Here is a 15,619-nt window from a genome sequence, read left to right as displayed (position 1 = left end):
AGATAACAATATGTAAAACAATAACCATTGATAATTTCCTACCACTTGGTCTGTAATTTGATAAGCCCCCTCTATTATTATGTTATCCTTCTTTTACTCTTTAAAATAAAAAGAAATTTAAAAAAAATAATAAATCACACAGTTAATAAGTTTGGATATGAATCATATGGAACTTTTCAAAAATACAACTACAAAGTTTCCTCTTCCCCTGTATTATGTAGAACCAAATACCAAAACCTGCATTTTCACAAGGTCTATAGATTCCAAAAACCAATGTGACCCAATAATCACTGCCAACTATCAAACTTAAAATCAGTACTGATATCAATTATTTCATCATCTCATTTCTGTAAAAGGTGTTCACGTAGAAAGAAAAAGAAAATAATGTAAGGAAAAGGCAGAGGCTTAGGAGTTAAGAGTGCCTTAGGTTTAAATCTTAACTGTCTCACTTGCCACATGTATGATCAAGAAAAATTAATATTTTAGTGCCTCAGTTTCTTCAGCTGTAACAGTGGTGGTGAACATATGGCACATGTCCCACAGCAGGCTATATGGTATCACTGAGAGCTCTATAAGGTTCACTGTCATTGGCCTATAACAGGGAAGGTTAGTACATGCGTGGCTCTGATTCAACTCCTGGCACAAAATTAAATAAATAAATAAATTTTAATTTAATGAAGGTAAAGGGAAAAAACTACCTCACATAACATAAGCTGGACTGCAGTACATACTCAAATGATGTATTTATCTTGAAACTGACCCAAAAAAGATTAAGATTTAGAAATTCAGCAAGTAACTAGAAAATCAACTCCATGAGGGCACCTGAGTAACAGTCTTACAATAACTCATAATCTAATAAAGGAGAGAGGTAGTCTCTCTAAAAAAGGAAAATTGTGATAAGCATTAACACAGGGAAGTGGTTTTAATGTATCACAGGGGAAATGAGTGAAGAAAAATTAATTCTGATCTAGAGACACAGTAGTTCTTGAAAGTGCAAATGAACTGTGCCATTAAAGAGGCACAAAAAGAAAGACAAATTGTAATGGATGAAAGGGAAAAGAAAGAAAGGGAAAAAGAAAAAATAACAGACGACAACATAGTTTTACAGCTAGCTTCACTTAAGTTTCCCTGAAAAGAATGGCCTGTGCTAATATTGTTTAGACAAGATATCATGCCTATATATTTTATACTCTGACTAAGACAAAGACAACAATATGCAATGTAACAACTATTGTATTATCTTAGCAGTGTTAGGGAAACATAATATTAGAGCATCTCCTGATGGGCTTTGATACAAAATGCTATAAAATGGGTCTTTTAAAATAAAATCTAGCTCATACTTAGAAAAATATACTTGCCTATATAAGAATACACAGGACTCCTTCCACCAGTTAAATGACACTAGGTCAGTGACTGTTCTTAAGACTTGGAGGACAGGTTTCACTGAGACAGACTGGCTCTGATCCTCCTCTACACTCTACAGGAAATATTAGGCCTGTTCTGCTTCAGTTTCTTTCTGGCCTGATCTGCTGGTGAGGAGGCAATCTTAACTCTTGAGATTCCCCATTCTCACCTTTCCAGGCTGAGAATGACCACTCAGGGGCAAACTGTCTCTATAACTCACTGAGTATGAGAGAAGACTTCTTTTCTCTGGCCTTACTTCTAATCTTTTCCTGCCACATTGTATTTTCCTTTATTGGAAGCATATAAGATTAGAGAGGACTCTAAACTGTTTCAACCTTTTCCTCTTATCCAACAACTAAGTGAAGCCCATAGAAAAGAAGCATTTGCTAACTCTGAATATAGGGAAGTCATCTTCAGTGAGGCACACATACCCCATCTTTCACCTATCCTGGAGAACACACACAAAAGCCATGTCTTGGCTTAGTGTTCTGGGCAAGTCTCCCTCAGGAGACTGAACCTGAGACAGTAGAATGAGCTGACTTCTGTGTAAAACCACAAGGAGCTATTTTCAAAGCACCATACAATGGGACCAAAACACATTTAGCCTAAGGGAGGATCTCCAACCTTTCCTCTTCCCCTCCTAGGTCTAGTTATCATTTATGTGCAGAAAAGAAAATACTCTGATAATAAGTTGTGGACTTTGAAATCTTTACTATAAACTTATAAAGCACTAAGTAATGATTTTGCTCAGGCTTTTACCTATCTCTCATATAACTGTGACAAACAGTGGTTACTCTGCCAGCTAATTCAATTCTCTTAGAGCAGCTGCCACTCTTAAAGCAGAGGACATATCTTCCCAGCATCTTTTTGGTGAATCCCCATTGAAGCCAATAGCTAATGCAATGTTCACCAAACAAACAGCTGGATTCCTTCCTGGAAACTAATCTCTGATTTCATGAACCAACAGAAAGTCAGAACAACTGAGGTGTCATGGCCAGGGCTGCTCTCTGGCAGATATCCAAAAGTTCCTTAGTGGAAACTGGCTTCCAACTATAGAAAAATCTCCACTTAACTATCATATTTTTCTCTCCTTCTAGTAAGTTAGAAACCCCAATTTTTCTCCAATTTGTTCAGAGTTAACTTTAAAAGCACCTAGACCTTAGACTACTCCTACCTCCAGGCTGAGGCAACTTGCCACAGTTGTTAGCCTTTCATGGAGGAAAACAATTATCAGGGAAACAATTTACATTTGTGTCTTACATATGCTAAGGGTTAAGAGATTTCAGTCAGCCTTTTCTCTCATATGGGCACAGAATAGCCTTTACAAACATATAAAATGTGATCGCTAGATGATAAATCTAAGTTTACCCTGTGAACTTCAAAGATATAAAAGTTTAAACTTAAATAAAAATTTAAATGAAGATATAAAAATTTTAATAAATAGAAAATTTACATATCCTTGTCCTGCTGCTGGAAAGGTTGCCTAGGTGATTAGATGAATAACACAAGTGTCTTGGAAACTTCTTTGACCTAGGACCCAGGGCAGAATTTCTCCCGTCAACTGTTGCTTCTGTCTGTCTCTAGAGGTAATCTCCTTCATAGCGTGAGAAGAGCTCTTCTTCCAACTCACTTTTTGATATACGTCCTCTTTGAAAGAACAAGAGCAGCTTATTACAAAGTTATGCTTCCTTTTTTCAAACATTACTGCCACTGTTGGGACCAATTGTAACTTGTGCTTATAAGTGTCCTACAAGAGTAAGTTCACCAGCTCCCAGGGAAGATCAAATTGTGCAGCAATTCAAGGGTGGATAGGCTCGCTGAGTTTGTCTTCTGCTCTCTTTCCATACAGCATCCACCTACCCTGGAGTGGAAACTACTTAAGGGACGCTACAAGGGTATAAGTACAAAAATCAAATAGAAATTAAAGTGGACGCCCAATTTCTTTTTGCATTTCAGGCATGGGGGGCTCAATGCCAAAGTCTCTTACTCCTTTGAAATGCATTCTTAAGCACTGGAATATGTTCAATCCTTACGTGTTGAAAAAGAGCCATTTGATATTTTTCTGCACATGTTCATGGCCTACATACCCCCCAGAGCCAAAATGGAAGGCAGAAGGAAATATTAATTATGATGTTATTTTACAACTAGAATCATACTGTAAAAGAGGGAAAATGGTCAGAAGTGCCTTACGTTCAAACTTCCTTTACATTAAGAAGTAATTCTTATTTATGTTCAAAGCACAATTATAATCCATCTAATAACTACTCATGTTCCTATGTCTCTCTCAGTGACTTAAGACAGTCAAATTAGATCTAGAAAAATTTTCAGATGATCCTGATAAGTACATTGAGGTCTTTAGAGGATTTACTCAGACCTATAAGCTAAACTGGAAAGATGTAATGTTAATCTTAAGTCAAACATTGACTTCAAATGACAGATAAGCAGCATTTAGAAGCTGCTATTACATTTAGTGATATCATATTGTTAATTTTCGAGTGCCAGAAGATAGGCAGCCAGGGGAACAACCAGTTCCCACTGCAGCCCAAGCAGTCCATACCCGACTAGGTAGCCAGGGGAACAACCAGTTCCCACTGCAGCCCAAGCAGTCCCTACCCAAGACCCCTGCTGGCCTTTCAGCCAGACAGGAGATTAGAGTAGGAGACATTTTAAAGTCTGTATTCTTAAAGGTCTAAGGAGGACAAAAGTCAAGCCCTCTAGTTATTTTAAATTGTCAACTATTTATCAAGAGAAAGATGAAAACCCCTCTGCCTTCTTACGTTGTTTACAAGAGGCACTAGTTAAAAACATGTCCATAGCTCCTGATTCAATAGAAGGGCAGATTATGCTTAAAGACACATTTATTACCCAGTCTGCCTCAGACATTAAGAAAAAGTTACAAAAAAAAATAGCTTTTGTTCCAGATAGTTCACTTGATACTTTAGTAAAAACTGCTTCCTTAGTATTCTATAATCAAGATTGGGAGAAAGCCAATGAGACAAAGCAAGAAGACCAAAACGTGACTGCCTTTGTTGCGACCTTAACAAAAGAACCTAAGTCTGATTCTTGGGGCTCCAAGAAGACTTCAATTACTACCACTCTCACCTGCCACTGCTGGTGGCCACCTCAAGAGGGACTGCCTTAAGAGGTCCCCCACACTTTGCCCTGACTGCAAAGGTGGCTACTGGAAGTGAGACTACACTCTGAGGTACAGTCCCAGAGTTCAGACTCATCTTCCGAGTTCGCCTAGCAAGACTAAAAGGCCCCTGGGCACTCTGCCCTCTTCCTCTGCCCAGACTGTCATCTCCATTTGCCATCTCCATGGAGAAGCCCTGAGTAATAACTAGAAGAAAAAAACCAGCCTATTGCTGGACATTGGCACATGTCTCTTTGTCCTTCTTTTCAATCCTGGCCTTTCTTCCAGCCATCTTATCTCAATAAAAAGAAGTCACCAGATAAAAGGTAACTCATTTAAGCTATAACCAGGATAACTTTCTCTTCACTCATTCCTTTTAGTCATACCTAAAAGTCCAGCTCCCATTCTGGGGTGAGGTAATTTATCCTGTCTAAATACTACAGTATACATGCCCAAGCTGCAAACTAATCAAAATGATGCTTAGACTGCTTTTACAAATACAATATATATTGCTGTCTATGTACAATAACTTGAGTTTTTCATAGGTCAAAAATAATGTATTAATTGTTATCTGTTTCTCATAAGTCATCAAAATTTTAGAGATAATTATAGATAAAACTGGAGGGATTTTTAAGGGACTTTCAAGGTATCAGACTCCATCAACAGAGGGGTCTGAGAGCCAATGTGTTACAATTGCTATGCCATCGCTCCCTGCCTCGTAGGCGCCCGGAAGGAGGGACTCTGGCACATGGGGAGCCACAAGTGGGGAGCAATGGTCTTCCAGCTGGCTCGCTCCCTGCCTCGTGGGCGCCCAGAAGGAGGGGCCCAGGCATACGGGGAGCCACGTGGCAGCGAGCACTGTTGTGCACCGGCCCTCAGGCCGGCTGCCGCCGCTTAATTGAGAACTACCACAACACAGAGAAACAATGACACAACTGGCCCACCATGCACCAGCTGCAGATGTCCACCCACGGTCGTGTATGAACCATTCAAACATGGAGAAACCCCTGAGAATACATGCCATACAACGGGTCACTCTTGCTCCTGCCATTGAGAACCAGAAAGGTCCACAGTCAGCAGAGGAGCAGCTGCTGAACAAGGACTCAGAGAACATGAGAACGCAGACTAAGCCCAAGGAGTCAGAGGTCCTTTGGACTGGGGTCATGAGAGCTGCTCAGAAGCTGTAAACCAGGAGGGCCTTGCACAATACCTGCAGAGACTCCCTGGAAGCCATTCTTCCCCTGACAGTACAGGCTGTGGTGGAGCTCTGGAGAAGTCTGCAGCAGGATTCCTGCTACCTGTGCTGACAGTTGGGGAGAGGACACTAACTGGTTGTGGGGTCCCAATGTGATGGGAGGCTGCAGAGAAAGCGCTACAAAAAATGGCTTTAGCCCCAGATGGCTCACTTGATTTTTGACAACCCTTAGGCTATAACTACTTGTTAGGTCCTTGCGTATCTGTCTTCCTGAGAAACCACTTTGAAGATACCACCATGTATTACAGCAGCCATTGATATTTTCCTACTAATCTATCCATAACTCTGCAATGTTTGTATTGTTCCTATCCTATTTCATAAATGGATGCATGTCTATTATTATGTGTTTCCTACAACAACCATTGAGAAAAGTTAATGATTATTCAATAGGTCACTCATGTATAGTTGTATTTATTTTCTTTAGAAGCCACTTTGAAGATACCAAAGTATAGTACAACAATTATCGATAATCTCCTACCTCTTTTGTCTGTAACTCACTATTATTTGTCTCTTTGTTTTCCTGAGAAACTATCTTGTAGATAATAATATGTAAAACAATAACCATTGATAATTTCCTACCATTTGGTCTGTAATTTGGTAAGCCCCCCCTATTATTACGTTATCTTTAACTCTTTAAAATAAAAAATAAAAAAAACCAATTGCTGTTCCAGTCCCTTAAGAACAGTTTCTAGGATTACTGACAGCTTGATTTCACTCATATGCCAAAGAATAAAGGAGTTCAATACTTAATAGTCTGGGTCGATACCTTCACAAACTGGGTTGAAGCCTTTTCTTATGGAACAGAAAAGGCACAAGAGATGGTAAAAGTTTTAGTCTCAGAAACCATCCCCAGATTTGGACTTCCTAAGAACTTATAGAGTGATAATGGCCTCCTTTAAAGCAACGGTTACTCAAGGTATCTCTCAGGCTCTGGGCATTTTCTTCACCTCCACTGTGCACAGAGGCCACAATCATCAGGAAAGGTACAAAAAATGAAGGAGATCCTAAAGAGACATCTTCTCAAAATGGTTCAGGAGACCCACCTACAGTGGCCTCACTTACTACCTCTAGCTCTCATTAAAATAAGAAATACACCACAAATTCTAGGCCTTAGTCCATTTGAAATGCTTTATGGATGCCCTTTCCTCACTAATGATTTTCTCTTCAATAGAGAAACAGATACCTTACTAATGGATGTCATATCACCAGCTAAATTCCAACAGACTCTTCAACAGCTAACGGAAGCTCAGCTTAAAGAAAAAAGCAAACCCATATTCCACGCCAGAGACCAATTTGGGAAGGACCATACACTGTGATCCTGTCAACTCCATCAGCTGTTAAGGTAGTAAGTCTGGACTCCTCCATATACCACATCTGACTCAAGTCCTGGGAACCAGAGACTGTCACTGAGTGTGAGCCATCATTATCAGAATACTCCTGTGAATCCATTGAAGACTTAAGATTCTTGTTCAAGGAAAAAAACCAAAATCTTCAGGTAAATAATCTAAGATGCTACTCTTAGCCCTTTTACTAACCACTTTACCACTTAAGAGAAAATGCAATTCCTTTCTAAGGTGGGCACAAAAATATGCAGTCATTACAACAAACATCTTGCTGAATATGGCCTGCTCCCCTTGTCCAGTTCATCTGGACTTCCTTGGTGGGTATTCCCATTCCAAGGAGATGACTGGAATAAACTACAAGATTATACTGATGAGTTACAGAATTCAATGGTTCATTCCTTAGGCCACAATTACAAGGTAGCTGAGTGGCCTATAAACTGTATTCCTAATGATCCTAGATATAATAAAAGCTTTTCTAACAATGCCACTGAAGCCTCTTTAAAGGCTCTAGTAGGACCCCTATTAAATAAAAGGGTCTTATCCTGAGGGCCAACAACCAGAGATATCAAGATGGCTATTTTCAGATATGAGATAATTACCTATGGTTAACTCCCACTATAGGACATCTGAGTAGAAAGGTCCCCTTATGTTGGGAGCAGAAAAATCACTCCCAGTCTCATTGCCGAATTTTACTAATTACTTAGGATGGGCACCCCTGCAAACTTGCCCTGCCTATGACAGAGAGTGTTTCACTGGTATGATCATTTGGCTTGTATCTTTATGCCTTCCCTAAGGTTAGAGGATGTCATGCAATGCATCAAGGTCTTAACTAACTATACTCAGCAGGCCTTAAATAACAATGCAGCTGGTCTCTCTCTCCTGAATGAAGAAGTAAAATTAATGAGGCAAGCCACTATCCAAAATTGGTATTAGACATTCTAACAGCTACCAAAGGGAGTACTTGTACAATTATAAAAGGTGAATGTTGTGTGTACAATCCTGATTCTTCTAAAATATCTCAATAGCTGCTCAAGATACTAAACAATATGTCAGATTCTGAAATTCCCTGGGCCTTCTCTTTATCCTCTTTATGGAAAGCTATTACTGGCTCTTCCTGGTGGAAAACTTTGTTGGCTATATTCATGATTATCCTGTTGATTTTATTATTTGGTCCATGCATACTTGTTTCTGTGGCCTGTGTCCTCCAGACTTAAAGCTGTACATCTACCCAAGACAAGAACACCTGGTGCCTATTGAGTGTGTTTCATAGACCCTCTGTGAAGTATCTCTGACTACCTATCACAACTATGACCCGATTCAGCTGGAAGTAGCCAGATCAGTCTTCGACCCTTGCCACCTCATGGCAGTTAGAGGTACTTATTCACAGGGGGGAATATTATAGATAGCTAAGTTTGGCACAAATATTGTAGGCAGTCAGACAGGGCTGATCCCTAGAGAGGTCAATGTAGAAGACAACTGTGGCTGAAGACATATTCACTGAAAGCCAGGCTTCAAGAAAAAGAACTACTCACCCATATTCTTCCCTGAGGGATGAACAGCAGTAGTTGACATTCTAAGTAGTTACTGATCACCTTGGGGTGGAGGACTGTATCTCCTTAACCCACACCTTCCAGGAAAGTCCTTATCTGCCTATGTGCGCTTGCTACATGACTTGTTTCCCCATTTGATCCCCACTTAATCAATATTACCCTAGCAACTACACTTACTGTATACTTATTGGTTGACCATAGTTTTGTCCAACCTCACACCCATCCTATGATTTGCCATTGGATCAATATTACTAAGCAACTAGACTTGTTATCTCATTGATTGATTAGAGTTCTGTCCCACCTTAAGCCAGGCTCACCTCGTGGCTTTGCTCAATAAAATACCCTTGACAAGTGGAGCTGGTGGGCAACCTACTTTCTGGGCCTTTTCTGTCCCTCTCAGACAAAAGCTATCTTTCTCTAAATAAATTCTTCCTATTCTTAAAAAAAAAAGAAGGCACAATCGGTTATGGTCTTTAGACCTCGTTCTAGGCCAGCAGCTCTCAAACTTGAACGTTCACCATCAGAATCACAGAGCAGACAGTTAAAATATACACACTGCTAGACACTACCCCAAACTCTGAATCAGAAAATCTGATGGGGGCCTGAGAATCTGCATTTCCCGAGACTGACACATGAATGGCAATGGGGAAGGGACCCCTCTTTGAAAATGAGCATTCTAGATGGAGATGGTGTTTAAGGGAAACTGACAAGTGATACACAGGACATGCCTGAGAAAATACAAGAGGTCCACTGCCCAAACACAGGCTTTGCGTATATACGTATGGGTAAGAAATATACTTAGAAATATAAAAATCAAAACTTTCTACGTAACACACTTTTTAGGATAAGTTACCCTTCATGGCTTTTGACATTTAAGAATAAATTCAAAGGCCAGATATGGTGGTCCATACCTAAAATTCCAGTTACTCAGGAGGATGAGGCAGGAGGATTATAAATTCAAGCCCAGCCTGGGCAACTTAGAACACCAAAAATAATAGGAAATAGGAAATCTTTTTTAAATGTGAAGGGGAGAACAAGAGATGGAGGGAGGATAAAGGAAAAAGGAAGGAAAGGAAAAGGGTTTTAAAAAGTGAATTGAAAAAATGGAAACAGAGCTTTTGCAAATGGGAAGGAAAACAAGAGTTGGAAGGAGCAGGAAGGAATGGAAGGGAAAGGGAAGTAAAAGGAATTAAAATGTGTTATGTACATGTACAAACTTCCCACAACAAATGTAATCATTATGTATGGCAAACATACTAATAAAAGTGTTAAAAAATTCAATAAAATAAAAAAGGCTGAGGACACAACACAGCTCAGTGGTAGAGCATTTGCCTAGCATGCAAAAGGCCCTGGGTTCAATCCCAAGTACCACCAAAAAAAAAATTTTTTTTAAAACAACTAAAAACTAAATACCTCTCTGCAATAATTTATCTCTAACCTGGTATCTTTTAACCCATCTCTAACCTGGTATCTTTTAACCCTATCTGCTACCCTCTGCTTCACATCACGCAGGTAAAAAATAAGGAAATAAGGCCACAGTAGATTTCTGACAATGCTTAAATTCTTTTTAAAGATTTGAAAAATGTCACTCTATCAGTCTTTAAAAGTGAAAATATAACACTAACACATCTTGAATTTCAGTATTTCACCTAGTAATCTATAGATTAAAATTCCTTTTTAAAAAAGAAACCTATTTAGTAGTTTCACTTATGAACTTTAGAGAATGTTTCACACTTACCAAAACCATCAATATCTAGATTATTTTCAACCACAACATCTAGAAGAGAGTCGCCAATTTTTCCTTTGGCTGTTAATTTTTCACCATCTCGGTTTATAAAGTGGACTGTTATCTTATCTTCTGAGCTGGAAAAGGAAGCAGTTATTTAGTATCTTTAGTAATTTCAAACATAATTTGTTTTTAACCTGAAAGGCCAAAGAAAGAAAGCACATGCATTTGTATGAATATATTCTTATACAGAATTTCCTTTTCTTTTGAAAGTTTATTTAAGAAGAAGACATCAAAAACCAAAGGCCTGCTTCTCCACCTACTACCAGGTGACAAGCTCTATCACCTCAACGGAAATGGCAATGAACATCTGGTCAGGGACATCTGGGGGATGCAGATAGCTCACAGATCCATAAACATATGTGGTAATCACTATCACTCAAGAAATCTACCAGGGTGGGGAGCACTAAAGATTGAACCTATTTTGCTCCCCAGTAGCTTTCTGAAGACCTATGTCTTCTACGAATGAGGCCCTAAAAGGCAAGCCAAGCTTATGGTGAGCTTTCATTCTGCCATCAACTGGTGACTGCAGTGAGGGTACCCAATAAGATACTATTGCTGAGAGGTAGCAGTTTTTTAAAATACAACTTAAAAACTCTGTTTTTTAGTATATGAATATTACACTTCATTTCAGCCTACATTATGTATTCAAAGACGAACAGAACTAACAAAGGTTTTTGTATCTTGAAAAATAAATAAAATAATTCCTTATATGTTCTCCTGTAAGATACCGTCTACTAGGTAGCTGACTTAAATTTCTTTCCCTTCTCACAACTATCACGCCAAAACTTAGAAAACTATTCTAGCAACTAGATTGTTATCATTATAATATTTACTCCCAATTAAAAAGAGATTCTTGCCAGGTGCGGTGGCACATGCCTGTAATCCCAGCACTTGGGAGGCTGAGGCAGGAGGATCACTGAGAGTTCAAGACCAGCCTGGGCTACAAAGTGAGCTCAAGGCCAGCCTGAACTGCACAGCAAGACCCTGTCTCAAAAAGACAATCAATCAATCAATAAACAAAAACAAAAAGAGAGTCTTCAACTTAAAATAATGAGTTAACCAGGTATGAAGGCACACCCAGCACACCCAGCACTTAGAAGGCGGACAGAGGAGCATCTTAAGTTTGAGGCCAGCTTGGTCTCACTATGTAGTCCAAAAAAGAAAAAAGATGCCAACAGATGCTAACAGTCCACCAAAGAAAATTCTATTATAAATAAAACCCAGAATTAAATAACTGCATAGCTATAAATATCTTGAAAATTATCAAATCCAATTATCTCATTTCACAAATGAGGTAACTGAAGCCCCACTAACTGGATATCATCCCTGATATGATGACCCTGAAAAAAGATGACTCCGATAATTAATTAAAAGATGATCCTGTTGGGTGTGTGTGTGTGTGTGTGTGTGTGTGTATGTGTATGTGGGTCCCTCATAAGAACCTGTTTTCACCAAAATTTTACAGCAAAAAAAAAAAAAAACCTTTAAAAACAAGTACTCTTGCCAGATATAGTGGCATACACCTGTAATCTACAGGAGGATCCCCATGTTTGAGGCCAGCCTGGGCAACTTAATGAAAATCTGCCTCAAAATACAAAATAAAAAAAGCTGGGAATGTTGCTCAGTGGTAGAGCACCTGTTTTTGAGTTCAATCCCCAGGGTAGGCAAAGAAAAAACTATTCTCAAATATTAATCATGATTTTTAAACTAAACAATTGCCATTTTTCCAGGGCAGAATGGCTGAGAATGAAGACACCCCAAGAGCCAAGTCAGGGAGACCACTTTGGAAGTTAACAGAAGAGCACAAACTAAACAAAGTTAAGCCATTGACTTAAGAACTACTCACAAGGTAGAATGGCAGGTTTTCGAGACTGTTATATAAGTGAAAATTAAAAGAAAGAAATAATGGTGAGGCTTCCAGCTTGGGAAATTGGTGGTACAGCTTAATTTGGGGTCAACAAAGCAGGAGGAAGTGTTTTAGAGAAGCTGGAAATAAGTTCAAGTCTAGACCTCTTTAACAATGGAAAAACCAGATGAGAATGTCCCAAAGCCTGATGGAAATACGACTATGAGAAATCCAGAGACTTAATATGGACAAACACCTGTAGCCTTGCCCACACTATGCTAAAGTTACAGGAAATAACAGAATTTTACCATTTTTAGAATTACTGAAAGCCTGAGGTTTTAGGTTTGCTGTTCTTTTGGAGCACATTACAGCTAAGTTTACAACAATGAAATCTGAATTTTTTCACATCAGACTTTTCTTTAAAATTGGGATAACATTTCCTGCTAAGACCTGACCTGCTGCTATGCATTAAAGGTGTACAACACTATTTTAAAAAAATACAAACTGCCAAGTAAAAGTACTAATCAGTTTACTAAAGGACAGGAAAGGAAAGGAAAGAGGAAAGGTAATTCTACAGTTGAAAGAGCCTAAGGTCCAAAAGATGCAGATTTCAGTCCCGATTCAACGTAATATTCATTAGATGAACATGGGAAGTCATTCTTAAGCAAAACTGAAATAGCGACTTCGCCAAACTGTGAATTAAAGAAATAAACTGATTTTAATTTAAAGAATTGAAAGAGAGAAAGTTGGTGGTAATACTTTGTTCCTTAAAACATTATACAAATTTTTAAAAAACCATTATACATGTGTACTTTACCCAAATATCTCTGGTTTATTTTGATTTTGTTGGGGTTGTTTGTTTTGATGCTGGGAATCAAACCTAGGGCCTTGTGCATACTAGGCAAGTGCTCTACCACTGAGCTACCTCCCTAGTATCCTAAGTAATTTTTATTTGTTCCCTATTACTGATTGGTGATGGTGGGTTTTATGGTTTTTTCTCCAGTTCTAAGGACTGGTAAAAAACTTAGCTAGTCCCAAATGAGGCAAGATCTCATATACTGGGAAATAAATATAATCCTTCAAAATCTATCATCATAAACCATCACTGCAAACAACTACTGTATTTTCTTCACTTGCTCTTTACACATCTTTCCCGTTTATTCTACTTGATCACAGCAGGACTATGACAAAACTGACAGGGGTTGCTGTGCTACAGATCCCACAAGGTTATTAAGTAGAAAAGAAAGCCACAGCTGCTGATGCCCACCCTCTTCCTGGGGGCCAGAAAAAGAGCCCCCAGTCTAAGGCCCCCTACTTCCTATAACCTTCTCCCAAATGACTCACTAAACTATGGACTACAGATTTATCTGCTGGGGGTGCAGCTAAGTAGTACAGCACTGGCCTGGCATTCATAAGCCCTGCTTTAGATCTGGATCCCCAGCACCACACAAAAAAATGATTATCAATTACCATGATGCTCAAAAAAACCAAAGCTAATTAAATTCTAGCTCTGGTTTTGCCAGTTACTTAACATGAATATTTTATTACCACTTACCTGCCCTCTCTACATCATAGAACTGTCTTAAGAGTCAAGTGAGATAACATATATAAAAGCCCTTTGTAATCTAAATCATCACAAAATATAAAGCACTGCATCAAGGCATTTTGGAGTAAAAGGAGTTTTCTTGACCTTCAGTGACTGATAGCTAAATGTTAAGACTTCAAAGTCAGAATGGCTGCATCCGACTCAGCTTTGTGCCGTAGCAGAGATGTTTCAGACTGCACTGTCCAGTGCGGCAGCCACTAGCCACAAGCAGCTACTACTCAGCCCTTGAAATGTGAGTAACATAACTGGACTGAATAATTTTATTTCATTTTAATTATTTTAAACTTCAACCGTTGACATGTGGGTCTGGGAAATCTAGTTGTAGCTCCAAAGTCTAAAAGGAAGCACAAGGCCATCATGAGAAAATGTGCCAATGAGAAGGAAAGCAGAAGTATGAAGAAACAGAACAGATGTTAAAACAACGTGACATATCCAAACTCGAACTCTGGGTGGGGTAATTCCCATATATAAAAGCACTCAGGTTCCCTTAAGTACTAGTTACATACACATTCAATGCATGTCCTGACTTGTTGTTTGTCTGTTTTTTTGAGACAGGGTCTCACTATGAAGTTCAGGCTGGCCTTGAACTCACTTTGTAGCCCGGGCTGGCCTCGAACTCGCAGCGATCCTCCCACCTCAGCCTCCCAGAGTGCTGGGGTTACAGGCGTGCGCCACCACGCCCGGCCAACGTCCTGACTTTTACACAACTTTTCAAGAAGGTAATCACTGAAGAAAGCCATCAGGAGGAGGTCAAAGGTAGGCAAGGGCAGGGTAGGGGCAGGTGTGGACGAGGGAGTGGAGGAGGGCACGGGAACAAATTAGTCTTCCATAATTGAGCGCCCAGTGCCTAAGAGGCATAAGGGTCAGACATATAAATCTTTGACCCTCAGCAATCTTATCTATATCCCAAAACTCTCCCTCTAGGTCCTGCTTCTCGCTACCCTGTACCCTGGGACCCACAGCTATTCTAGATCCCATTACATAAATTTCCCTCAGCTGCTAACCCATGAAATTACGAGCAAATTCTTACCTCAAAAAAATCTAAAAGGGCAGTGCTTTTTAAAAACAAGCATGCCCAAGAATATAAAACTTCAACACATTTTAGGAAAAACTTTTCACATCTCAACGTTCAATACGAAATTAACCATAAGCCTACGACACTGTTGCTAACAGGTGACATCAACCGAACCCTCACCACCCACCAAGCACATTACCCGAATCAACTGTTATCTCACTCACTCTTCAAATAACCCTGCAAGCTCTGCACTGTTGTTTATCACCTGTTCACTAGCAGGGGAAAGGCTCACAGGGACTGCGGAAGTTAAACCGGCAATGATGCGTGCAAAGCAGCAAGCCTGCCTTACCCCTCCTACGCGATCCTTCTAACCCTTGTCCTAACCAGGAGACCGCGCGGACAGAGGGCAAGTTCTGTGACTCCCGGGAACAGACAATGCCCGACAAAGACCTGGGACGCTGTCCTGGCACGCCCGGCAGGAGGGAATCCCACCGCGGGCCAGCGCGCAAGGGCTGAGAGCAGGACGCGCACAAAGCACCTGCAGGCTCAGGGCAAACGTCGGGTCGAGGCCCCTACGGGCCAACCGCAGCGAGGGCAGAGTCTCCAGGGCACAGGAGGGCAAGCCCGGGGCGCGGCGACCCGAAGGAACCTCGGGCTGGGGCGGCCGGGAGGCGAGGC

The 15,619-nt window shown here is 40.1% G+C and overlaps 1 protein-coding gene across 1 annotated transcript in view; it reads right to left on the bottom strand.

Moving 5' to 3' along the window:
- Positions 1-15,619, bottom strand: part of Fdx1 (ferredoxin 1) — a gene marked incomplete in the record, with an annotated part of 32,031 nt that overhangs the window by 15,970 nt on the left and 442 nt on the right. The window contains 1 exon segment of the mRNA XM_013511103.1: positions 10,424-10,548. Within this exon segment, the coding sequence (XP_013366557.1) occupies positions 10,424-10,548 (125 nt within the window).

This window comes from Chinchilla lanigera, unplaced genomic scaffold (genome assembly GCF_000276665.1).
Source record: "Chinchilla lanigera isolate Chin_1 unplaced genomic scaffold, ChiLan1.0 scaffold00011, whole genome shotgun sequence".
Lineage (NCBI taxonomy): Eukaryota > Metazoa > Chordata > Mammalia > Rodentia > Chinchillidae > Chinchilla > Chinchilla lanigera.
This window is presented reverse-complemented; position numbering and strand designations above follow the sequence as displayed.